This window comes from Equus quagga, chromosome 15 (genome assembly GCF_021613505.1).
Source record: "Equus quagga isolate Etosha38 chromosome 15, UCLA_HA_Equagga_1.0, whole genome shotgun sequence".
Classification (NCBI taxonomy): domain Eukaryota; kingdom Metazoa; phylum Chordata; class Mammalia; order Perissodactyla; family Equidae; genus Equus; species Equus quagga.
In genome coordinates, this window is record NC_060281.1 from 50,802,652 (window position 1) to 50,830,326 (window position 27,675).

General features: G+C 43.6%; 1 protein-coding gene across 6 annotated transcripts in view; it reads right to left on the reverse strand.

Moving 5' to 3' along the window:
- Window positions 1-27,675, reverse strand: part of PHACTR1 (phosphatase and actin regulator 1) — a 287,803-nt gene that overhangs the window by 15,412 nt on the left and 244,716 nt on the right. For all 6 annotated transcript variants that reach the window (XM_046640771.1, XM_046640770.1, XM_046640772.1 and 3 more), the window contains one exon: window positions 1,135-1,190. In XM_046640771.1, the coding sequence (XP_046496727.1) occupies window positions 1,135-1,190 (56 nt within the window). The remainder of the gene's footprint in view (window positions 1-1,134; window positions 1,191-27,675) is intronic.

A 27,675-nucleotide genomic window follows, 5' to 3' on the forward strand; every position in this document is an offset into this window, starting at 1 on the left:
CCCACCACAGCCTTCCCTGGGGGAAGTTCACAGCTCACCCTCAGCAAACCATTCAGTGCTGACCAAGTCACAAGACCACAACGAGGACGGGTAAAAACGTAAAATCAAGAACGCTTTAGTTTGGTTTAAGTGGAAATACCCAGCCACTCAAACTGAGGTTTCATGTGCTTGGGGTGTGTGCGTGCATAGCATTTCTATGAAACTCTGCACAGCAGATATTTCTCTATGCCGGAGAGGAATTAGAAAAGGGTGTGTGTGTGGGGAGAAAAGGGCCATGAATTAAACTAAAAGTACTATTTGTTGACCATCTTGAGGAAAGCGTGGGTGAGAGTGGCAGTAATGATGGAGCAGATGTGAGCAGAGAGGTTTTATTTTTAATTATTGACTATCTCCCACTAAACTGATGCATACTGATGTCCACGAGAGGTTTAATTTGTGTGTTTTATACATATATATTTTAAGCACCAAATGGATTCTCTGTACATATTCAAATATCTCTGTGTCCTGAACCAAACAAGAGGCTCATTTATGTTTTCTGTCCACAGGCACAGTGGCAGTTCTGAGTTTTTCTTGAATGAGAGCATCAGGCCGGCATACCATGGCCCAGTTGTGGGAGTCCTGAGAGATGGACACGGAGCATTTCCACTTGGAAATGCTTTCTTAGACTTTAACGTTCAAAAGAGAAGGGGAATTTTATCAACAGCAGCCAGCTGCAATGGAAAGTCATGTTTTCTAAGGCCCAGTTTTCAAATGGCTTATTTGCCTTATTTTAGCCATCAATAGAGTATTTGCTGTTTTTAAGCCAATTTTGGCTTAAAGGTGACCCTAACTCTCCTCCAAATCATTTAATAATAATTTCTCTGTAATTTTTCAGTTTCTCTGACCTTACAGCCCACTAAAGGGAAGGTTCCTCTTCCGGTCCGTGAGCTTCTAGGGAGCCAAGTAGATGAGAATTTGCCTTCTCAATGGGGAGGTTGTCTTGTATGTTCTAACACGCAAGGATGAAGCCTCAACCATCAGAGGGATTCTCAATCATTTCCACACAGGCACAAGGCAGAACCCTTGTGGCCCACAATTAAATACTAACCAAAGCCACCCACTACATCAGCGATTGCCATGGGCTTAGTCACTTACGTTTCAAAATGTTCCTCTGCTCCAATTCCTCTGCAGTTGGCCTCTGGCTCAGGCGCCTGCGGAAAAAATCCAGGAGAAGTTTTTGGACCATATCACATCCTCCTTGGGTCATTAATCTCCTCAGCCCTTGTAGATACATGAGACAGAGTCAGTGGCCGGAGTTCTTGTTCCATCCTGTGCTCTGAAAGACTGACTCTCACTACCACCGCCTCCTCGGTTCCTCAAATTCAACCCCAGGAAAGGCACCATGCGTCATGTCAAGCTGAGCTGACCCTCCGCCTTCCTCACTCCGTTGGCCCCTCCCCAGCCCTGCTCCTCCGGTGCCTCAAGGCAAGTGGACTGTCTCTTCACAGAAGTCCCTTTCTTTCCTTGTGGCCTCCTAACTCCAGGAACGTGGCCTCTGCCTTTCTCCCCCACCCTGAGGCTAGAGGTTGCTTCTTGCCCTGATTGTGCAGACCCAGTTGGAACACAAAGAGGCTCATGGCCCCAGGGAGACATGGGAGAGCGCGTCTGTCTGCAAAGAACAATAGCTGCTCTTCTTCTCGTCCCCACCCATTACCACCAGAGCCTTATTAGACATGGAATGACAAATGAACAGGAACAGAAATGACACTCCTGATACTGGGCATATAATTTAGTCATAACAAGTGAAACATCATAGCAGGGGCACGAACCTGCTATGATGCAACAGAAGGGGGTGGGGACAGACAACGGATGGGCACCCCATAGTGATAGAAATCTCCAGAGAACGAGGAGGGCACCAAAGAGGAGAATTACATGCTTGTATGCCCATACAAAGTTCCAGGAATGATCAACACAAAAACAATGGGCCTCAGCACTCACAGTGCATTTTTGAAGTTCTTGGAAATTACTTAACAACCCTGCAATTATTCAGCATTTTGCTTCACCCATTGGAATGAGGTGTGTGTGAGATGAGAAAATGGTAGGAGGAGTCTGAGGCTTCTCAGAGTCCTCCACTGGGACCTAAGAGGTGGAAGGAGTGCTCTCCTAGTGGCAGAAGTTGCAGGCCCTTCCCAAATATCGGCAACTAGTGTCCACAGTTGGCATCATGGAATCTGAAGAGAGAGCTAGAGTGGAAATATAAAGTCCGTGGAGTCACCAAGTATAAATATTTTAAATCCAATGCTTACTCTCACTTTAGTTCTCTTTATTGCCCTGGGCCAGAAAACAACTGATCTGTGCTACCCCAATTTCATCACCGTCTATGCTATATATAGGGAACAGGCTTAATGCCAGAGAAAAGATTTTTGGTCAGATATATGTCTGTAAAATTTATAGCACCCTGGAAACTGCTGGGAATTGTTCCAAGGTGTTTTTAAGTTTCTAAGAACATTTTCACATTCATTAGTCATTTTCTCCTCAAAACATCCCATTATGGCATTATTTATCCCCATTGATAAGGGCCAGCTGTGTATTTGGAAATTTACAATATTGGAGGTTCTAAATTTGGACTCAGCAGTCTTTAAGTCCTTTCTAAAATACCAATCTCATACTGTAGGAGGAAACTTGAGATTACAGGACTGAGCAAATTGATGTCATAGGTCTGGAATGCAGCTACTGACTCCACCGGGAATGAGCGTCTTAGAGGCTAGGCCTCACCTTTCAATTTATTTTCAAGAATACTTGTTTCTTTTATAGGGATGCACAGCCACCCTTATGGGACCGCTTATGGCACCTTTATAAGACCCAGGCTTTAAACGAAGCTAGGGTTTTGGGGGCAGCATGTTTTGAAAAACCCCTTCGGATTGAAGGTGGAGCTTGCATCTTGGAAACAGGGCCAATGTTGTACCCCCACAAGTGTCCCCAGAACGTTTGCCCTCTGGCTTGTGCCGAGCAGCCCATTTATTCCACTACCAGATGTGTTGCCTGGTTCTGTGCTGGCCTTTTGCTTTTTGTTTTTCTTATGGGTCATGTTTGGAGGAGACAAAACAATGAGTGGCTGCACTATAACCAGAGAAAACTCTGCTATTAACTAGGCAGCCTTACAGTCAAACACACATGATTTCAAATGAGGCCCTCTATGTTTCATTTCTCATGAAAGGATCTGAGAACATAAAGGCTAAGCATAGGTATGAAATCTAGCTAAGCCCTCCCGAAGGGCATGTGCTGTAATTAGCTGTTTTGACTTTGAAATGAGATTCGGTAGGAAAATGATATTGTGGCATTGTAATGACAAAGCACTAAACAGCTCAGAACTTAGGGGGGCTGCATTCTAGTCCTGCTCTGCTCTGCTCTGCACCTACTGTCCTTGGAGAAGGTACTGGACCCCTCTGGGCCTATGTTCTTTTCTCTGCAAATAATAAACAGCACAGTCATGTACCACATAATGATGTTTTGGTCAATGACAGGCCACAAATACAATGGTGGTCCCATTAGATTAGTACCATATAACCCAGAGGTGCAGTAGGCTATATCATCCAGGTTTGTGTAAGTTCACGCTATGATGTTTTGCACAACACAAAATCGCTTAATGATGCATTTTTCAGAATGTATCTCCATTGTTAAGCAATGCACAACTGCAATTTAATAAGCTAAGGTTGATTTAATGCCTATAATGTGCAGGCATAGTTGTAAGAATGGTATGTATGTTAATTCACTTCATCTTCATAGTAGCCCCTTGAGGTAGTACCATCAACATTTCCATCATACAAATGGGAAAACTGAGGCACAAAACATTGCCTTCCTTGCCCCAGGTCACACAGCTAACAAGTGACAGAGCCAAGACTGAAACCCTGGCCTTCTGTCTCTATAGTCTGAAGACTCTTAACCACTGTTATTTGTTTCCTATTGCTGCTCTAACAAATTACCACAAACTGAGTGGCTTAAAACAACACAAATTTATTATCTTACAGTTGTGGCAGTCAGAATTCCGAAATATGTTTCACTGGGTTAAAATCAAGGTGTCAACAGAGCTGCGTTCCTTCTGGAAGGAGAGACTCTGTTCCCTTGCCTTTTTCAGCTTCTAGAGGCTGCCTGCACTCCCTGTGCCTCTTCTAAGCCAGCAGTATAGTATCTTCCAATCTCTCTCTGACTTTGACCCTCCTGCCTTCCACTTATAAGGACTCTTGTGATTACACTGTGTTCATCCAGATAATCCAGGATAATCCCTTCATTGTGAGATCCTTAATTTAATCCCAGCTGAAGAGTCCTTTTTGCCTTGAAAAGTTACATATTCATAGGTTTGGGGATTAGGACATGGACATCTTTGGGGGTACAAATATTCTGTCTACGACAACCATAACACTCTACTAGTCAGAAGCTGTAAACTGGCGTCTGGTGGGCTGGATTTGACTCTCCAAGTTTTCCTTGGATGCTCAGAGGTTACAGTTTTTTCTTATCTGAATGCCTGTAGATAGGGCGTGTGGGTCCCAGTAAGCCCAGTCCCCAGCACCCGCTCAGATACGACGTGTGAGCACGGTGACATCTGTCCTGCTTTCTTCCTTTCCAATCACTCTTGGCCCTTGTGGGTCTCTGAGGTTGCGAGCCCTGGGTGAGATCATCAAGTCACAAGGACCCTAACTTTCCTTTTCCTTCTTTCATCCACCAATCTACCCACCATTGACTAACAACCCTACTGAGGACTGGGCACCGACAGTTCCTGAGAACTCACAGCCCGGAGGTGCACGTGAGTGATCAAATGTGCACGTTACAATTGGATCAACAATTTTCAAAAGCTAGACTATAATAAAATGTCCTCAAAATGATAAGCAAATTGGACAGGATTTAGGCTTTCAGGGCATTTTAGGAGGCACTCCAGATTCTTGCAGCATCTCAGCTTGGTTATCAAGAGGGTCAGCCAAAAACGGATCAGTAGATATGTGGAAGGTGGGGCTGAGTGCCAGGGAAAATCGTGAAGGAGATAAAGTTTTTGTTGAGGTTCTGTCTTGACTCTACCCCCTGGACTCTTCTCAAGTCCCTAAAATTATGTCATAACTCCTGTTCTATCTCACTCCTGTCAAACCTGTTCTTAAAAATGGATGCTATATACTCAGCCACATTCAAATGTAAACTCATTCATTCACATAACAAATTATTTTTGAGCACACAATTCTGTGCCAGGTTCTGTGTTACACACTGGGGTATAGTGATGAGCAAAAACAGATCAAAGTCCTGTCCTTCTAGAACTTAAAGACTAGAAGGGGGTGTAGAAGGCGGTCATTAATCACAGTCACAGAAATAAGAACAAAATGTAACTGTCGTAAGGGTGTCCATGTTGATGCACCTGGAACAATAACATTGGGATCTGACTAAATTAGGACACCAGGAAAGGAGGAAGTGACACTGCGCTCAGATCTGAAGGATGGAGGAAGCCAGGGTGCTGGGGCTGAGAGAGCAAGGGAAGAAGGATGGTGAGAAGTAAGGCAGGGGCCAGGCCGTGAGAGCCATGTAAGCTGAGTTCAGGATTTTCATCTTTTTTCAAGGAGCAACGTGGAGCCACTGAAGAGTTTAGAGTGAGTGGGAGCAGGCAGCGAATGAACATTTCAGATTTACAATAGATCACGTTGATTGTTGTATGGAGAATGGAGTGGGGGAGGCAAGAGGTAGTTTGAGTAGAAGCCTTAGAAAGCTACTGCACACCTGGGAAGACTGGACACTTGGGCTAGGCTATGGTGGTAGATGTGCAAGTTCTTAGGAAGCCAAGTTGACAGACCATGGAGACACAGTGTATATGGACAGAGGGAGAAGGAGGAGGTATATAGGATATCCCTTAGGCTTCCTAACTTACACAACTGGATGGATGGTAATGCTGTTCAATGAGACAGAGAGCACTGGAAGGGGACCGGGGCATCTTGGTGGAGGATGGGGGAAGGGTGGAAGGGAACCACAAGTCTGGTTTGGATCTGTTGAGTCAGAATGCTTTTGCAACATCAAAGTGAAGATGTCGAGTAGGCAGCAGGATATATATAAAGACGAGAGATCCAGGCCAGTAACAGAAATTCGTGACTAGTCTGCAATATAGATAATATTTGAAGTCAGGAGTATGGAGAGCATATAGGATGAGAAGAAGACAGGGCGTGGGATGGATCCTTACAGAATTCTAATACTTAACACTCAGACGAAGAAAGATGAACCTGACAGGGAGTCCGAGGAGGGGCAGTGCATGGAGGCAGGATAAAAACTAGAGTGTCGCATCATGGAAGCAAAGTAAGCAGATGGGTGTGGTCAACAAGGAGTGCTGCGTGCTGCTGAGAGGTCAGATGAGGCCTGATAAAAAGCCCACTGGGTTTAGCACTGGGCAGGTTATTAGCAACCTCCCCTAGAGCCCTTTCAGGGGTGTGGGGAGAGAAGCCAGGCTGGAGAGGGTTGAGAACAAAGGTGAGAAAACAGACATGACAAGTAGGGAGGACTCTCCCATGAAGCCTGGCTTTGAAGGGGTCAAGAGAGTTAGAGGTGAAGGAGGCTCCGTGAGGTTTATATTTTTCAATGGGAGAAGACGGAATGTGTTTAATGGAAAGAATTCAGACTAAGTGGTGGTGGTGAGAAGCTAAATATATAAGGAGGGAGAAGGCTCAACTGATAGTGTGGGCATCCTGAGAGGGCAGGAGAGGTTGGGATCCAAGGGACAGAGAAGGCCTCATCTTTCAAATGGAGGCGGGACAGTCTTTACCGAGATACGAGGGAAGCAGGATAGAGCGCATTGTATGTAGGTTTGTATGGTTGGTACTGGAACTAATAAGGACGTTCTCAATTGATGGCTTTTACCTATTCTTTCATGTTGGACTATAAGAAGGCGACTTATATTAGTTTAAAGTATTATCTTTCCGGGGCTGGCCTGGTGGCGTAGTGGTTAAGTTCACATGCTCCACTTCAGTGGCCCAGGGTTCATGGGTTCAGATCCTGGGGGCAGACCTACATAGCATTCACTGAACCACGCTGTGGCAGTGACCCATATACAAAAAAGAGGAAGACTGGCAACAGATGTTAGCTCAGGGCCAATCTTCCATCTTACACACACACACACACACACACACACACACACACACACACGTAATTATCTTTCCTTGAGGGATTGTCTTTGAAAGAGCCAGATTCGCAAACGAAAGGGATAAAGCTCTAGCTTCAGAATTCTAGTCATCAGAATTTTAGGGGAGGGGCCAGCGCCCTGGCCGAGTGGCTAAGTTTGCGCCCTCTGCTTCAGCGGCCCAGGGTTTCGCCGGTTCAGATCCTGGGCATGGACTTAGCACTGCTCATCAGGCCATGCTGAGGCAGCATCCCACATAGCAGGACCTACAACAAGAATGTAAAACTATGTACTGAGGGGCTTTGAGGAGAAGAAGAAGAAAAAAAAAGATTGGCAACAGATGTTAGCTCAGGTGCCAATCTTTAGAGAAAAAAACAAAGAATTTTAGGGGACCAGGCTGCCTTCTTCACCATGTAAAGCAGCCATCTGCTTGGTTTCTTTTAAGATCTACCTTGTGCAGATATATTGGTTAAGAGGCCGGCCCCACGGTTGAGTGGTTGGGTTCGCGTGCTCTGCCTCAGCGGCCCAGGGTTTCGCTGGTTCAGATCCTGGATGCGGACGTGGTACTGCTCATTAGGCCATGTTGAGGCGGCATCCCACACGCCACAACTAGAAGGACCCACAACTAAAAAAATATACAGTCACGTACTGGGGGGATTTGGGGAGAAAAAGCAGAAAAAAAAGAAAAAGAATATTGGCAACAGCTTTAGCTCAGGTGCCAATCTTTAAAACAAAAAAAAGTATTGATTAGTAGTTGAAGAGCAGAACACAACTGCTGTACTAATGAAGTGGTCAACTTTACGAATAATCCCAAGGAGCCGACAACTCCAAGAATAAAAGTAGAGATGCCTGCTGAATGTACTGTCTCTCTCTTACGCCTACATTGCTAGTTGATTTAAGTAACCGTATCTGATTTAGACTAACATTAGATTTAAAAAAATTTTCCTGACTGTATATTTAGACATGACCAATGATATGCTAGGTGGCAAGGGAAATCTTTTTGAGAGTTAAACTTTTATATAAAATGAATTATCCAAAACTAAAAGTTTAACATACTTTCAAGTGATCTACTGAAATAGCTTTGCTATTATATATGTGACCCTGGGTCTATGAGATATCTCTGAGCAGCAAAATTGTTTCCACGCCTCAAATGATTTCTTCTTTACCAAGGACCACGGCTAAATGATTGCCATTTTCTGTGAAGTGAAAAATCAGTGAGCTCCCATTTAAATGCCACTTGCCATCAATCGCCATACGTGAGCCTTCTATTTTCTTTCAAAATTTAAGAATGGACTGTTTTTTTTTATCAATCTGAACAACTCTATACTAGTAACCATAAGAAACAGCCAAATAAACTAATGCTTTTCCTTCTGCAAGAAAAGACTGTGAAAAAAAAACCCAAAACAAACAGCACTTCAGTTTTGGCCTTGGAAAAAGGAGACTGCTAGAGAACGTAGCTGCAAGATGCTTTAAATATATGCAGAGCAGGGAGCGGTGTCTTTGCCCATTACAGCATCTCCCCAGAGAAGTGACAAAACCCTTGTAGGTTTCGCTGGTCTGACCTGCCGACGCCGACAAGGATTCGTTCTGCTGCACAGAGCTAATGAGCTTCTGCAGGCTTCAGAACAGCAAGGTCACAGCTTTCATTAGTACTTACAACTGCTTATTGTTTTGAGGGTCCTGATTTTCAAGTTTGGATCTCTGAAGCTCTATCTGCATTTCAGGAAAAAGAAAAGCAGAAGTGACTTTGGTTTTCTGCATCTCAGCCCCAGAGGGAGGTAACTGCCTTTTCAGACAGACGGAAAAAGAAAACGCAGAGGTACTTGTGGAGAATGAGAGACAACAAGGTCCTCTCTCCTAAGGCAGGAGGAGAGCGGGGTTTTCCAACAGATGCCTAGATGGGAAACGGAACAAGTGGAGTGGCGTGTTGGGGCCAGGGGAAAGGGAAGGAGCACTGAATTCTGTCCCCCATGCCTCCTTCGGGATCCTCCCCAAGAACGTCAGTTCCATGAGGGCTGGGGTATTTCTGTCTGGCCTTGGTTATCATTGCACCCCCAGTTCCTAGGAGACCACAGAGAACATAAGTGGTGCTTATTTAGCAATTATTTAACCCAGATCCTACCACTTCTGATGCCATACACACTCCTTAGAACATCTTGTCAACACTTATGACTTCAGTTAGCATCTATATGCCCGTGACTCCAAAATCTATACGCTCCAGTCATATTTTTGCATTCCAGATCACCTTTCCCATTGCCGCCTTATACTCCTAACAGGCTGTCAAACTTAAAGGGTCCCAAATGAATTAATTCATCTTCTTCCCCTCCGGATCACTAGCTTTACATCCCATCCTTAGTGAGCTGCCCAAGCCAGGAAACTGGAATCATTATCCTTGTACTTCACCCTTGACAGCCAATCAACCACCAAGTCCAAACCATTTTTCATTCCAGCCCACCACCACCACCTTGGGAAAGCAGGCCACCAGCATCTCTCCTGGTAGCTGCCAGCCTATCCCACTCCAGTCCTCCTCCACCCCAGACAGATGCAAATCTGGTCCCACCACTCCCTGTTTGAAAACTATACATGCCTTCCCAGTGCCTGCAGGAGGGAGTCAAAATACCCAATGTCCTATAAAAGTTTTCATGATCTGGCCACTTGCCAAGAATCCCCCCCATCCTGTCCTCTAGACATAACCCTCTTCTCTTGATTCCTTCCAGATTTGCATGTTCTTCCTTGTATCTAAGCACTCTTTTCCTTCCTCTTTGTCTGGCTAACTGCAACAATCCCCAAGATTGTAGCTTAAATCTTAAATATCACTTCCTCTGTTCACTACCCTCTTGGTTAAGGTGCCTCTACAGCATGCACAGCAGTCCTGTGGCTCCCCATCTGGTGCCTGCTACATTTCTTGTTCTTACCCATCTCCCCAGGACCCCAGGGGTTAAGCTCTGTGAGGCGGGGGCCATATCTGTCCCATTCACCACAAGGGCTGCTTCACAAGCCTATGACCTGGGCAGTTGTACAGGGGCTCCTTCTTAGAAGGGTTCTGTGTTGGGGGTTCAATGTTCTGCTGTCGTTTTGAAATTTTCAATCATTTTTGAACAAAGAACCCCTCGTTTGCTCACCATGGCTCCGCAGTGCCTGGCACAGATTGTGGTAACTGAAGATACTTAACATTTGTGAAATAATGAAATGAATGTTGCCCCATGACTATCCCTTGTCTTTAACCTTTCCCTCTCTTCTAGTTCTTTCCCTAGGGCAAATACATGTGTTCTCCACTAGAAACAAAACAAAACACCACCACCAACCTCCTCCTAACCCCACCTCCTCCCCCAGCGAAATGCCATCTCCTGCCTGCTCTTGGCTGCCAGACCTCTCAAAAGACCCATCACAATTTGGCTTCCATCCATACCATTCCATTGCACAGGTTCTCCACTGGGGACGATTTTACCCCCCAGGGTACCTTTGCTAACATCTGGAGACATTTTTGGTTGTCATGATTGGGGAGGATGCTACTGGCATCCAGTGGGTAGAGGCAAGGGATGCTGCTAACCCTCCTATGATGTACAGGAAAACCTCACAATAAAGAATGGTCCAGTCCAAAGCATCAACAGTGCTGAGGCTGAGAAACCTTGCTCTACTGAATCAGTTCCTGTCAAGGTCATTGAGGATTTCATTGCCAAATCCAGTGGCCTTTGTAAAGTCCTCATTTTACTTGACCTTCTTCTATCACATGACACCTTTGACTAATAGCTACTTCTGGAATCTTTTTCTTCCCTAGATTTTCAGAGGTCTCACATCTTCTTTTTTCACTTTCTTAGTTCCTGCTTCTCAGCAGGTTTCAAGCAAGACAAAAGCCCCAGAGGTGCCCTCTCCTTCAGGACAGCTTCAGGGACAGTCCCATGCATACCAGTGACCAGCGTGGGTCACTACCTCACAGGGGTGGGACCTTGGATGAGCTGGCATTCCTCTTATGCTGCTGCCTTTTCATTCCTGTGCAACGGAGCAAAGGAAATCCTCTAATTGCCAGTCTCTGTCAGATTTCCTAGAACTTTGGTGTTGAAAATGGGCAAGGGAGGAAGGGAAGGCCTTAGCCACATTGTTCCATTCCTCTGCTAACAGCCTGCAGTGGCTTGACATTGCACTAAGAATAAAGTTGAGACTCACTTCTCACCATGGCCTGCAATGTCAGTGCAATGCGGCCCCACACCTTGTTCACCTTCTCTCTCTTATTCACGTTGAGATAACCCAGCCACATATCCCTGTTTTAGAGAAGCTGCGATGCCCCCTCTTACTCCACCAGGCCGAACTAGTGAATCCCTCTGCTGTGTCCCCCCAGCTTGATCATGGCCTCATCCATTACACTGATAATACCCATCTACACGAAGATCTTCTCAATTGGACCATGAATGCTTCAAAGGCACAAATTATGTCTTATTTATCTCTGTGTTTCTAGGCTCAGTGTAGCACCTGGCACACAGGAGGGGCTCAACAGATTTTTGTTGAGGACGTAAATTAATAATACTTTAACTCTGGAGTTGTGCCCATGGGGATGACCAGGACTCTGGGCTTGCATAAGGTGTTCCTGCCACTAGAGAGGTTCCTCTGGGAAGGCTGATAGCAATTTTGCTTTTATATCTCAGAACTACGCCCTTCTACCCTTTCTCTGCAAACTAGACATAAAAACTCTTAAAATTGTTGATCAACGCACCCAACTCTTTCTAGGAATTTCAGTCAATAATTTTCTATTTTTTTTCCTCTTCATCATTCCCCTCAAGCCAGTAACAAATAGCCTGGCTACAGCATAGGAAATAGCCCAGAAAGGGGAAAATGGACTGGGATCCAGAGCCTGCCTCTGGGCTTGCCTCCGCCATTAACCAGAAGGTCGCTCAGTACATTACATTGCCTTACCTCTGCACCCGGGTTTCTCCGTATGACAAATGGCCATATCAATCATCTAGCCTGCCTGCTGCATAGGAGTGTCGAGAGGACTGAATGAGAACCAGATGTGAAAGTTCCTTTAAAAATAAGTAGAAAGCATGCAATATTCTTTTTATAACTTGAAAAAAAGTTTCTTACCTCAAACAGATAAATAGGTTACTGTTAAGAGAGAAATGATTCTGGCTTTATTCATCAGAGGCTGTGGCCCCAATGTGAGGCCCCAAGGCTAAGACAAGGTATTGTGAAGTAACAACCAGGGAAAATACTGAAATAATTCTGGTCATGTTGAGTTGAAATCATTCTGGGACTAACAATGGGACTTGTGTGTGTTGCCAGGCATTAAACCCACTGAAAAAAAAAAAAAAAAAAAAAAACAGGACAAAAACGGAGGGCCTACACAGCAAATACTTTTAGAATTATTAGGATTATTTGCCATAAAGCCAATGTTAGCAATCAGGAAGACTGCACTTTGAAAGAGAATCTGAGTTGTTACAACAGAAATTGAGACAGCTAATGAAATTAAATAAAGAATATACTCATTTCAATAAGGCTACCTTTCTATGAAAAATTAATCAAAACAAATGCTAAAACAATGTGATGTTAAAAGAAAGAATGTGGGAATAAAAAAAGTGTCCACTATTCTGTCACTTCAAAGTGACTGAGGAGCTTTGGTCACCTTTAGCTTAATCTTATCTGCCCATCCATCCATGCATCTGTCTGGCTGTCTGTGCATGCATGCATCCATCCATCCATCTGTCCATGTGTGAGTCCAGCCATCCATGCATCACATACCAGACATTGGTCTAGGCCTTCAATGAGAGCTAAGTATAAGAACTAAAAATATTAGCAAGAATGGCTGTGTGTGGATGATATAATAAAGTTCTGCCATCAAATAGATACTGTTTTATCTTTTGCCCTTAGCGTCTCCTTTCTTTGTAGCCCTTCCTTTCTTTTTTCAATCCTCCAATAGATAGTCCTACTAAGTTAACATTCTCCCTAGGAGCACAAAGCATTTTTTAATAACATTCCATCAGAGTCTTCTACAAATTTAATATGATCTGGTTAAGAGGTTAAGGCAAAAGACTGAGATTGAGGCAAAACCACTACATCACTACTGCCCCTAATTACCACACTTCACTAGTCTAGTGGGAACAAAACATACCCTTATGTTGTACCTTCAATGCTATCTTTCGTCCTCCTCTTATGGCATTTTGCCATTTCCATTGTTTCTGAGTCAGTGGTTCCCAATCCTGTAGCACATTAGAATAACCTATGTTAGCTTAAAAAATACCAATGGCTGGGCCACACTCTTGACCAATTAAATCAGAATATATGAGCGTTGAGCACCAGCACAGACATATATTTTTTAAAGCTTCCCAAGTAATTTGAACGTATCCTTAGGATCTATGAAGCATCCCTTTAAATCAGTGCTTCTCACAGGGTGGTCCCTGAGCCAGCAGCATCAGCAGCATCTGGGAACTTGTTAATCATGCAAATTCTTGGGCTCCAGGCCTACTGAATCGGAAACTCTGGGAGTGGGCCCAGCAATCGGTGCTGTTTTAACAAGATCGCCAGGAGACTCACATGCACATTAAAGTGTGAGAACACGGGCTCTGGATGGTATTATAAAACGTTGGAGGAGGCTGCTTCAATAGCTGGGGTGCCGAAGAGGCAAATGGGGAAGATGAGAGAGCATGTGAGGATTTGGAGATATTTTGTATATCCTGAAGGGGGTTCAGTCATTGTTCACTTGGCTGAATTGAGGGAGATCATTGAGCAATCAGGCGAGAAATGGAGCGGGCAAGATGTTGGCCTCCATCTACAGGGGGAAGAAGTGAGATCTGTTTTCTATCTTGTAGAAATAAGATCCTGAAGGAGTTAGCAGCCATAATTTAGACAAATGGGTTTAACACTTATTTAGTGTTTATTATATTTCAGTTTAATTATATTCAATTCAATATGATTCAAGATATATCTGTTGAACATTTTCTAGATAAGGTGCCGGGTAGATGGGAATTAAAAAGATAAATATGATATGTAATAAAACTCTCTGGAGTTAGAGATGTGTAGCTTCCTGGCCTTGGGGAGCTATGATGGGGTTCTTTCTCTGTTCAGAATTTACCTCCTCTCTTAACCTGGTGCATCTGAGAATCTCCCACATATCTATAACTTCTTCATGTAAAAATAGATAAGCAGTCTTCTGCTTTCTTGGTTCTTAGGGAAGATGCAACTAACAGTAATCTATATAAATCACATTGAAAAACAGAGTCATCTCATTGGTCAACTCTGGTTGTTTGACAGGGGCTGCCTGGAGCTCTGTGTTGAGAAGGATTCTGAAGCCTGCCCACACCTTTGTAATCAGCCCTGTTGTAAATAAACCCTCCTCGAGTTCTCATAATGAGTGAACCATCTGTTTTCTGTTGGAACCTTGGTGGATGGGAAGATCACGGTAGGGAGACCCTTCCTTTTTGATGGAGCTGTTCAGATTTGAGGCTGAAGATACCAAAGGAGAAGGACACATTTGCTTTGACAGTCAGCTAAGCATATCAGCTCTGGTGATTGACAGAGTGACAGACAATGGCGATCTGACTAGATTATTTTTGTACCATTTCTCTTTAAAGGTAGAGGCTCAAACTGGGCACAACGCTCCAACCAAGAGGAATAAGTTAAGAAAAATATTTGGATGACTTGCACACAATACTCCCTGTGTCCCACAGACACATAATCTCCAATCTTCGCAAATTATCCCAGTTATTTCTGGGAGTCCTCGCTTGGTTTTTAACATGTCCCCCAAACATGTCCTATCATTATCAAATGACACTGGCCATTTCCTTCCTTTTATGCCTTAGCCCCTTCAGTGAGGTCTCTTGCCTTTACTGCTGGAAAAGCCACCTGACAACACCTGGTCATTTCAACTACTGCTAAAGATGTCTGCCCAGCGTGAGGACATAGATGTCCATGTCAATGGAGCCCACCTCCTGCAAGAGAGTAGACCTCTGGTGGACTCAGAACATGCCCACCAAACATACCCACAACTGTCTGAAACTCAGCAAAAAACCTGATTCAGGCTCAAGCAGGAACTTCCAGTATGCACAGGAATCTAGGTAGACTTTTCTTAACTTGAGCCTTATCTGGGTATCCCTGTACTTATTTTCCCTACTTCTTTAAAGAATATTGCTTTGGATGAACACAGATCTCTTGGGAAAGGACAAAGAGCGATTCAAATGAAGAGAGGAAGCTCTGGGGGTCACTGATGAGTGACTGTAATAGACAATATCATGATTATGTTGACACGCACAGCCCAGACAATACAAAAACGTCCTAAGAGTATATACTTATTCATCCACGCATTCATGTATTCATTCAAAAAGTATTATGGTTCCAGATTTTCCCAGTGCCCCTGCTTTGCTGGGCCTCAATAAACAGCATATATAGCCCTTGATCACTTTCCAAAGCAAGGCGAGGGATGAGGAGTTGGAAATAGGCCCTAGGATGCTCCTCTCATGTCCCACTCTGACTGTGACACCTGGACTCCTCCTAGGACCTGCAGAACATGTGCAGCTCATGCTTTTTCATGTTCACCCCCAATGGGCCCATCTCTCATCTCGGGGACGTTAGCACTTCCCAAGGAGGGGTCTGAGGGTAGAAGTGAGGCAGAAGCCAGGAGACAGGTGGCAGGAATCCCCTGGCCTCCTTTCCCCTCTTCATTGAATGAGTCTGCAGCTATTTTTCCCCAGCTGCCTCCCAGGGCCTCTCCTGCACTCCTATTTCTGGAAAAAATAACAACTCAAGTTCAGATGAGATCCCATGCTGTTTAGAAACCTGGAGACAAAAACACAAAAGCCCCAATGAGTCTCAGATGCTTGAGTGGAGGGGATTTTGGTCACATTATTTTGCAAAGTTTTCTATACTTCTCTTTTATGAAAATCTCATTTCCTCTACTGTTTCCTGAGACATCTCTCCACAATGTTAAATGTGAAGCTTCATTTTTAAACCAATAGCCTGACAGCCCAAAGGAGTGGCACAGAATGTGGTTATTCTCATTAAACTATAAGTGCTTTCCCGTGGCCTGATAATCTTTCACAAAATACATTTTTGTGTATATGCAACAAAAAGGACCCCCTCCTCACCACACACCCCATTTTTCTCCCCAGTAGCATTATGGGTTTTAGGAATGTCTAACCAGTCTGGATTTGCATTTTCGCATTCTTTGAAAATCTTTTTGTTAATTTTAAAGCGGTCAGGAATAATGGAATGGTTTTTTTTTTTTGGTCCAGGAAAGGATCTATTTATATGGGAAAGGGAAAGAGGAAAAAGAACGCAAAAATGGGGAGTGCTATGGATGCTTCAAGTAGACTTTACCTTGATTAGATAGGAAACAAATACAAATGATTTCTCATTGCTTTCTTGGCCTTATCGACCCAATGCATTGGGGGATCCCTTGTGAGAAGAGACTGTTCCCCTCAAATATGTTCCTAAAAAGAGAACACGAATTTATATAACATACCTACCACAGGGCTGTCAGCTCCCAGCCTGGTGAATGTTAGTCCATGTCCTCTTCCCTGCCTTATGTCCTTTTTTGTTTTATTTCCTCACATTCTGGGCACATCAGATACACAGCACACAGACACCCTCACTCTCCTGCACGTGCACTTCGACATGTGAAACGAGAGGGAAGTCAAAGACCACGGCAGCACCAGCAAGCAAGCAGGCAGATCTCCACATCGAAATGCCCCAGAAGGAGCCAGGGAAAACCTGGGCAGAATCCATTAGCAGCCCTGGGCGGGGACTGTACTGTCCCTCACAGGAGGCACCGCCAAACCAACTCCTGAGGTGTCAGATAAACACCCTCCTCCATCCTGAGGGGAAACGGCTGATTGTAGAACATTCTCCTCAGTCAGGAGCCATCGCCTCTTTCCAGGAGAGCGCCGAGAGCGGCCGGCATCCTGACCGCACTGTGTCTTCAACACGGGGTCATTGGGAGGCTGAGCTGGTCTGAAAGCAGCATCCTACGCAGGGGATAGGAACACTCGGCCACTCAGAGCCCTGAAAGCCACCCTTCTCAGCCAGGCCCGTGTTCACGGAGAAGCTGGTGGAGGGGACAGGATCAACCACAGCAACACCCAGGGAGCCCTCTCAGCACCTCCTTTCTCTAGTTAGAAAACGGATTCCTGACATTATGTGTGCATCAAAAACACACATGGCTTTCTTCATGCCATAAGTGTTGTGTCCGTCTCTCGTCACCAGTTTTACACACATCCCACAAATCTATGGTTTTGAAATTTGCTGGAGTTGCTGCCACAATCTCTCTTCATATCTGCGAGACACCTGGTTTAGGTATCACCTGTGTCACCTGTCCTGAGGTGAGAGTTTTGAGGTTAGGCCTGTCTTGCGCTCAAGGAGTCCCATGTTAGTTTTTGACTTCTACTCACTGGTGTCCCTCTCACTGGCCCCCGCCTCTTCCTGCAGGCCTTGGAATCTGGCTTTGGCAGCATAAACAAGAAGACACTCATCCCCTGTGGATGTTCCTTTTCAAGGGAGGCCTGCTTGGCATTGCAGGGGTGCTTTCTTTCTTGAGACAACACGCATCTTCTGCTAAAATCGATTCCCTGTCTCTCCTTCCTGGAGAAGCAGGCCCTTCTTAGCTGGCCAACAGCTGAGCCACACAGCTTTCGATGGTACCTGGTTGTCCTTGAAATAGCTTCTCTAATTGCTCAGGTAATAAATCAAATGGAAAAGAATGAACAGTATCCCTAGGATAATTTGTAAAGCAGTACGGTGCTTCAGATTTGGACTAATAAGTAAAAGTAAATGGAACCATTTTGATGATCAGCGAAATTAGCACAAAGAAAAACCTATTTGTGTGAAGATAAATAGAATTTCTCCCTCTAATGGAGATATTTTAAGCTTATGTACTTTTCAAATGGATCTAGTGTCAATACTGTGAAAGCAAGGCCATCTTCTCTAAGTCTTCAGTCTAGAAATTTAAATGTGTCATCTCTTTCTTCTTCAGAGGACCAGACAGTAAATACTTTAGGTTTGGTGCACCACATGGCCTCTGTCACAACTACTCTACTTTGCCACTATAATGTGAAAGTAGCCATAGGTATTACATAAATGAAAAGCAAGTCTGTGTTCCAAGAAAGCTTTATTTACAAAGATTAAGTGGTGGGCTGGATTTGGCCCTCCGGCCGGCCCCTGGCCTAGCGTGTCAGCAGTGCCTGAAAACGCTGTCCATAAAGCATAAACCAGTGGAGTGGAACCACAAGAACTGTCAGAGCTTACTCAATGCAAATTATTTTGGTTCCTCAATGCAAAACAGGCGATTCTTTAGTCATGTGCTGTGTAGCTCTTACCCCCATAAGAAAGATGTAATATGCTGGTCCTTCAACACATTAGACTGAAAAACAGCACTGCCAAGGGGCCACAGAGAATGATGCTGATGACTAACAACAGTTAGGCAAGTCTTTAACCATTGTACAGTCTGATTTATGGACTGTGGGTGGCAATACAGGATGGAAGCCCGAACATCATATCCTCTTCCTCTTCATCACCATCATCATGAATAAAATATCTGGACGATGCATTGGCTTTTCTTAGTTGGCATGTTGTTTTGGTTACTGTTGGGTGTTTTTTACACACACTCTCTCTCTGCTGAGTTCTCTTGCTCCACTGTGGCTTCCGGACATCTGTCCCTTGCTCATGCTTTGGCCCATGTGAGGATTAGACTTTTGGTGGCTCTCCAGCTGGATTACAGCTGCAGGGTGTGGCTGTGGCTATGAGTTCCTCCACTGTGGCAGCTAAGAACATGCTTCTTGTAAGAGGATTTATTGCCCATCTATTAATTGGCCTTCCAACGATGATTTAGCTCCTCTCAAAGGGTCCATGGCCTTAGGGCCTTATCAACTCAACAGGAGGATGACTTTGACAGACATAAAGATCAGAATTTCTCCTTAAATCAAGTTTACTTGTCAAACAGGCAGCTTGAAAACTTTCATGGAAATTGAGAGTTTTAATGTTTAAGAAACTGTTCTATATATTTTTACATATACCTCAGCATTCTATTATTAATAAATTAGTAAACTGATATCATGTAACACATGAGATAAATTTATGACAAATTTTAACTAATTTCTTAGATAGTCTAAACCCGACATTATACATAGGCTTTTAAAAAAAATGAATAGACTTATTTTATTTTTGCCTAGACAAAGTTACATGACTTTACAGTTCCCTCATGGGAAATGCTTCAGCATCTCTCGGTTGCATTGCTGTTGACTGTGGGGTGAGAATCAGATTTTGCAGGCTGTGGCTCTTGAATGGCTCTGTTGGTTAAGGACTGTGAATAGAGAGAGCAAGGTGACAGAGAACCTAGACGGAGCGAGAGCCTACACTGGGCAGGGGAGGTGCTCCAACTGTGCTGACATGGCAGGCTCCAGGCAGAAACCACCCACTCAACTTCGACAAATATAAAGGCAGCACCAAGTCACTTAAGGAGGGCAAGCTCATGGCTTCTCTTGGATGGGACATGGACCCGGCTTCTTGGGTTGGACCGTGTAGGTGGCAGATTCAACGGTTCAATCAAATTTGGGGAGGGCAGCTCCAGTGTACGTAATTTTAATACACAGGAAGATGCAATTACCTGTCTTAGCATCTTTTAAGACTGAGCTTGATAAGTTACAACATGAAGAGGAGGAAAACAAGGGAAATCAGAACAGTCAAAAGGACGGCTGGATTTGTGGGAGGTTGAAAAGTTATGAAACACACTGATTACCCGTCAGCACCCACTATTTATCTGTCTGCCTACTTTTTTCCAAAGGAACCAACAAGGCTGCCCATTTTGAAGAACTATTGTTTTAATGTTTCAATGGGCACTGAACACAAAATTTTCAGAATCACACTTCCTAAAATAGAAGCGTATTCACTTATATGTCAAAGGAATTGCCTTTAGAATCAGAAGGAAAAGCGATTTTCCAGGGTTTGTATCTTTGGATAATTTTTCCTGTTTATATTGTCTAAAAATTACTATTTAGTTAGCATATATGCAATTTTCGAGGCTATTATAAAAATCTTTGCATTCTAACCAAGAAGAGTGAAATGAACAAAATGAAGATAAATAAAGTGAATTACCTTATTAGCATTTTGCATGAGATTTGAGGTGTTTTGCCAGTAAACAAAGATGTGCGGGGACACATGGAAAACAACTAGACTGCACATTTCTCAGTTGTGATCCAGTTCTGCTATTTAAATATTCAGGACTGCGTGCAAGCTCTATAGAGGAGCTGCAGAAAAATCACATAAAAACCCGAAGCCAAATTTGGTAGGTGAGAAAGAGCACTACGTACCATGGGAAGTACTCTGGAGACTGGAAATGCCAACTTCCCCATTGAAACAAAGAACAAAGAATTCTTCATAAGTATAAATGATCGGCGCTTCATTTATCATTTGAATGGTGGAATCACCAGAATAGGCCAACTCCAAACTAAGCACCAGCTGAAGAATCTTCCAAAGTACCTGCTCTTTCTTCAAAATTATTAATGAAGCTTCCTCAGCTGTGATGAACTAGCAGGTAGCTACATGCGGAAACATCTCTCATGTATGCACTGAACTCAATTTAATTCTTCTAGCCAAGTGGGATGGAAGAACCTACCGAGGGGAGAATTTAAGGATTCCTTTTATCACAGGCCTTTTGATTACTGAAAATGTTTCTTAAAGAGGACTTGGTTCTACATCCTAGTATAGCCAGAAATAACCATGTGAACTTGGCTGGCAGCTTAACCTCTTTTGGCCTCTGTTTCTTTATCTATAAAATTAAAGGTATTAAAGGCAGTGAGAATGACTGTCCGCTGGAGCTCTAATTCTATTATTTTTTCAGATCCAGAAGATGCAGTTGTGAAGTATGTGAAGAAACCCACAAATGGGCTCCTTGAGACACAGGCACAAAGCCCACAGTGAAAAACAATCTCCGAATAAGTCAGCCTGAACGCACTGGACCGGATTCTGCGGTAGGATTCCATGCAACAAAATTATCTTTCAACCAAAGTTTGAAAGATACTTTGGATGCTTCATAAGATGATTTAACTCATAGTTTATTCATTGCCTCCTGGTAAATTCACAAATGGCTCTGAGAGATCCTTTCAGGGATAAAAGTATGATAGAAATGACACATTCTTATGATTGTTTAGTTTATAAGGGGATCAAAAGATTGTAGGAAAGAAAGAGAAAATGTACTGCAAGAAAAGTGGCCTGACAACTCGAGTTGAAGCTGTTCATAGGAATGCTCATAAGAGAAAATAACTCTGAATCAAATGTTTAGACTATTCAACGTTTAAATTACCCAGAGCCCTGCCCCAACCCCATTCTTTCGGGAACATTTAAAAAAAAATGGAAAGAGAAATAGTCTAAAATAAATTTTCACCAATAGAAGAATGTGCTCCAGATAGACTCACATTTGCTCCACAGAACTTGCCTTTAGCATCTCTCTCCCAGATGAAACCAGAGAACAATGAGTATTCCTTGACTAGCTAGTCTTGATCCTTTCAGAGGGATGATTATCTAGCTCTTTTAACTGATACCTAGTACACTGTTGTGTACACAGCAGATGTCTAATCAATACTTTCCAATAGAATCAATTTGTTGAAGCTGAGGTTCCATGGCCTCCCTTAGTAACTCGTGTCCCTGGGAAGTTAACCTGAAACTCACAGAGAATAAACTCACTCGGCTCAAGGTCCACCACTCCTTTGTGCTGTCTCCCAGTTGTACTTAAGCTAGTTTTTTCTTTAAACAGGAGCAGTGTTTATTTTGGGTCTCATTTTTCTCTAATTGAGATTATTTTGATTTCCATGAGTCACTTTACTAAACTAGACCTCAGGAGCAATTCATTCATTGATGCAGATCTTGGACATGTAGTGACACTGGCTCCAACAGAGACCCTCACAGACTCTCCGCATGGTCTGCTCCCCTCAGGTTAACCAGTCTCAGCATTCCAATGGCCAATTGGCTGCCACTTTCCTTCAGCCAACTGTGAAAAGGCTTTTACTTACTTTTAGTTTTGACGAATGAAAACTGGATATATTTAAGGTGTACAGTGTGATATTTTGATATCTGTATACATTGTGAAATGATTATCACAATCAAATTAATTAACATACCTATTACCTCCCACAGTAAGTTATCATTGTGTGTGTGTGTGGTGAGAACTCTTGAGATGTGCTTTCCTAGGAACTTTCAAGTATACATTACTGTTAACTATAGTTGCCATGCTGTTCATTAGGTCTCCAGAATTTATTCACCTTATAACTAAAAGTTTGTACTCTGAGCAATCTCTCCCCCTTTTCCCACACTCCCCAGCCTCTGGTAATCACCATTCTACTCTCTGTTACTATGAGTTCAAGTTTTTTTGTTTTGGTTTTTTAAGATTCTACATTGAGTGAGTTCATGCAACATTTGTCTATGTCTGGCTTATTTCACTTAGCATAATGACCTGTAGGTTCATCCATATTGTTGCAAATGGCAGGATTTCTTTCCTTTTAAGGATGAATAATATTCCATTGTATATATGTACCACAAAAGTCTTTTAGTCAAGTCTTTTTGAGATGTGACAGTCCCTTTTATATGACTGGAGCCATGACCAGCACAACCTTCAAACAAAGAGCCATGACAAGCGTTGGCTCAAGGGAGGTGAGGCTCAGCCACCTTGTGCTCATCACATACCCCAGTGCTCCTCTACCTTTCCCAGCCCCCGCTGCCGTGGACTGGGGTCCTGAGCCGAGTTCTGGTTAGTAGATTATGAGCAGAAGTGGTGTGTGCATCTCCTCTACTCCCTCTTCCCTTGCTATTGAGATGTTGGAGCCATGCGTTCTACAAATATGTAATGGCTACATGATGGGTAGAGGCCATCTGATCCGCACACTAGGCTTTACTTCAGTGAAAAATAAACCTTTACTGCCTTAAACCATTGGGATTCAGGGTATGCCTGTTTAGGCAACTCGCATGACTTATTCTGACTAATAGAGTCTAGCATAACATGGCATTCAGATTCACAATGAGAGGGAAGGAACTATGTTCATTATCTAGTATAATTATTCTATCTACTATAATAATGAGATTTACTCATCTAGTGTTCCTGATGACGTTGGTGGGAGGTCCATCTTACAGATATGGAAACCTAGGCTCGATAGGAACCCAGCTAGGAAATAGTGGATGGAGCTTTCAATATAAGGTTCAGCCTCACAGTCTTCGATTGTTCCTTCTGCCAGACCACTGCCTCTCAAACTTTAGTGCACATGAGAATCACACTTGCTAAGATGCAGATTTCTGGACCCCATCCTCAGAATTTCTGATTCAGAGTCTGGGTGGGGCCTGAAAACATGCATTTAACAAGTTCCTAAGTGATGCTGATGCCACTGACGAAGGGATCACATTGTGGGACCATGTTGCTTCCCACATTGCATCAGACACAAGTGTCTTGAAACCCAAACCTCAGCATCAAGTGATTCAGACCTTCCTACTTACTGTGGACAGTATTACTGAAATGCAATAAAAAGCTCAGTTAGCTCCAAGATGGGAGAAAAATCTCCTCTTCCCTCTTCCTTTCATGGCTTATCTCTCCCTCGAGGACATTTGTATACATGAGCCTGAGCCACCGATGTAGAACTCCACCATCCTACACAAGCCTTACCCAAGCACAGGAACCTGGGAGGGAAATTCTGTTCAACATAAAAATTAAACCAAACTCAACATTTTTCTCAGCATCTTTACCTGAAAGAGGAAAGTCTTAGATTTGGAAGATGTGTTTCTCTTTGCTGCTTATCATCTCTAAGATTATTAGCTCAGTTTCCTCACCTACAAGACAGGATTCCCGAGAGCAGCCACCTTGCGGGCTTGTGGTGCTGATGGGAAAGTACTGTATCAACTGCAAAGGGCTCTAAAATCTTAGATAATATTCTGTCATGGACCATCACCCTGAGTGGTTGTCTCTAAACATAGAAAGGTTGAGTCTTCTATTACTTAGCCAAATATTCCAAGAAACAGGGTCTTTCTTTCTGCCATCTGCTCAGATTAATAACAAACAAGAATAACCATCACAGAGAATCCCAATAACAATTAGGAGAAAAATCACTGGGGAACTAAAAGGCCTCCCCTTATCTAACTATTTTGGGTTAAGAGGAAGCTCTTAAAATGTGGTCATAGAGCTGCCGGAAGATTCACCCATCCTCTGATCAGCCTGTAGTTGAAATAGCTATGTCCTTCCCATCCCCTGGGCCTCAATCTGAAATGCTGCTGGAATAATCAGCCATTTCAGAAAGCTATGAAATAGAAAACTAAACAAGACTCGCTATCCCCCAGTGATGGCCACTTTTTTTTTTTTTTTTTAAACCTTTGCAAGTTTTAAACACTGAGATTGATTCTGTTCCTGCTGGGTCAAAAAGCAGCTCTTTTGTCCTCCACACTTACTGTATCATTGAGAAATGTACAGGCGGCTGGGACAGCTGCCAGTCACCAACATAGAGGCCGGGAAGAGCCTGACAAGATGGGGCTTTGTTCCTGGATATCCAGCGTGGGGCTTGCAAGCCCTGACTCCTCTTCTGACACACACACACATGTGCACATGCACACACACACACACACTGCCAGGGCTCAGAAACTCTGTCTTGGCAACAGGAATGTCAAGAACTCAGTCTTCACTGCATTTCTTTTTTTTTTTTTTTAAAGATTTTTTATTTTTCCCTTTTTCTCCCCAAAGCCCCCCAGTACATAGTTGTATATTTTTAGTTGTGGGTCCTTCTAGTTGTGGCACGTGGGATGCCATCTCAGCATGGCTTGAGGAGTGGTGCCATGTCCGCGCCCAGGATCCGAACCAACCTGGGCTGCCGAAGCGGAGCGCGAACTTAACCATTTGGCCATGGGGCTGGCCCCACTCACTGCATTTCTTAACAGCTGGAGGCTGGGGTGAGAGGGTAAGAGGCTACAAACCTCACTGCAAGGCTCTGAGACGTGTTCAGTGGCTGTGGGTCCCTGTGACGGGTGTGGCTCATGCTTCAATGCCAGAACCACTATACATGTGGTTTCGAAGTTTTTTTCCACCTCCTCCCAATATGCCTCACTCAAAGCTTATTAGGGCAGCTTTCACACCTTTTATTTAAAAAAAAAAAAAAAACCAATGAATATGTGGTTGCCCTTAACTTTCCATCAGACAGGTAATGCTGTAGTCTCAGCTCAACACAGCACCTTTCCAAAGATGTCAGCATTTCTGATGGGCTTTTACAAAGAATTTTCTATTTTGTGCAGAGTTAATGGGAGACGTCAAATCATCTGAAAGCAGCGGAGCTACCTGAAGAGTCCACGTGTTTGTCATGCAAATGCTGCAGAACACAATAGCTACGGTCAAGTCATCTTTCACTCTGGTTTAGCTTGTTCCATCACTCACCTTCAGTGTGGTGACTGCTATCTAATTTCAGTTTTGTTTATGGGAGGTCTCAGAATCTACAGAAAAAGTCCACTCATCTGAGCCCTTCCCATCCAGGCTTTTGGACGTGATAGTGAGCAGTCACAAATGTCCTCTTTCCATTTTTCTCTGGTCCCTTCCAAGCTGGGCTCTACTCCATGCTACACCACAGCCAAAGTGATGAGGATGAGGATGAAGACGAGGACGGAGCAAGGCTGCAAGGGCCAGGTCTACAAGGAAGCTACTCCAAAACTTCACTCAAGTCTATTTTCTTCCCTTCTTTCTTTCCAGTGATTCACGGTGACGCATGTCCAGGGCGCGCTAAGTCAGTCAAAGCTGAATTAAATTCATAGAGCCTTTGATTGTTATTCCTATTTTTAGAAAGTGCTTTTGCAGCAGCAGAAATTACCTAGCCTGCAGAGATGCCAGGTCACACTTAGTATCAGTCCTCAGATTTTTGGGGCAGATGCCATTTGCCACCTTGGAATTAGGCTCTGGTGTGTCAGACTCATAGCACCAATTCTTCCAAACCATAAACAGTGTGCAAGCTACAGTTAGAAGTCAGGATCACTATATTTTATGGCCTGTGGTTCGAGCATAAAAAATGGATTTCAATTTTCTCCCTTGAACATTGTATTATGATTTAAAGCAGCACATAATCCTCAGTACATATTATTTTATATTCTGCCTATACTGCCTATAGTGTGAACTACTTAGGAGCATAAAATACAGATCTAGAATACTCTTTCTTTCTAGCATATTATTAAATTCTAAATAAGAGAGTATAAGTTAGGTTTCAGGGGGATGATAAGGCTGTCATTTTCCACCTTGCTATCTCATTCACCACCTCCCTGCCACCACAAAGACAACAGATGTTTAAGCGATGGCAGTGATAAGTAGCGAAGAGGAGAGAAGACGGAGTTTTGGTACTTTTCAGGGGAGGCTCCTGCATCAGCTCTATCTCACGGCGCTTAGTGTGCTTTTCATGCCTTATAGATTCAAACGATCAACACTCACCAGGTGCTTTCACCTTAAATCCTTCTGATGCCCAGACTCCAGGGCATTAAAGAAAAGAAAGTAGTTACAACTATTTCTACCAACTTCTTTATCCAACTTCATGTGTTCTTCAGTAGTCATTTGTAAACATTCTAAAGACCACCCGACTTCAATTCCTCAAACAGAAAGGGCTGGATCAAAAGTTCTTTTTAGGAATGTGGTACTTTGCTTTAATAATCAATCCAGATAAATAACTACATTCATCTTAATTTGGATCCTACAGGATGTTAATTCCAAATTGCTACAGACACACACATGCACACTCCCATATTTACATTTACAACACACAGAATAGTTCTGTCTCACATCCACTAAATGTGTAGTGCACGGACATAAAGTTTATGACTATACCATAGATAGGAAAAACTGTGGCTTCTAGGTCAGAGATTAAAACCAGGGGGCTCCAGGCTGAGATGTGGTTCTTGGGTTGAATTTAGCCCATAAATATATTCTGGTTGGTCTGTATAATGTTTCAGAAATTTCGAATTTCGATTTAAAAAATCCATATTTTTTTCAGAAAATCTGATAAACTGGTCCTTCGTTTTTGCAAAATGACAGGGGGCTGAAGCTGAATAGCAATGGCCCTTTCAGATAAGGGGTGGACTTTCAGTCTCGCCCCCATTCCCAGCAGTCCCTGTTAACACTCTTGGAACCGCCTGCTTCACTCATGTTTGATATCTATCTGGGCCCAGCATGCATTTCTAGGTAGAGCCACTTTATACTTCCCCAAATGTTAAGGATTGAACTGTGTCTCCCTAAAACTCATATGTTGAAGTCCTAACCCCTGGTACCTCAGAATGTGATCTTATTTGGAGACAGGGTCTTTATAAAGGCAATCAAGTTAAAATGAGGTCATTGGGTGGGCCCTGATCCAATATGACTGGTGTCCTTATAGAAAGGGGAAATTGGGACACAGAGACACACACAGGGAGAAGTGAAGATGAAGGCAGAGATCAGGGTGATGCATCTACAAGCCAAGGAACACCAAAGATGGCCAGCAAACCACCAGAAGCTAGGAGAGAACCAGGGAAAAGATTCTCCCTCATCACTATCAGAAGGAACCAACCCTGCCAACACCTTGATCTCAGACCTTCAGACTCCAAACTGTGAGACAATA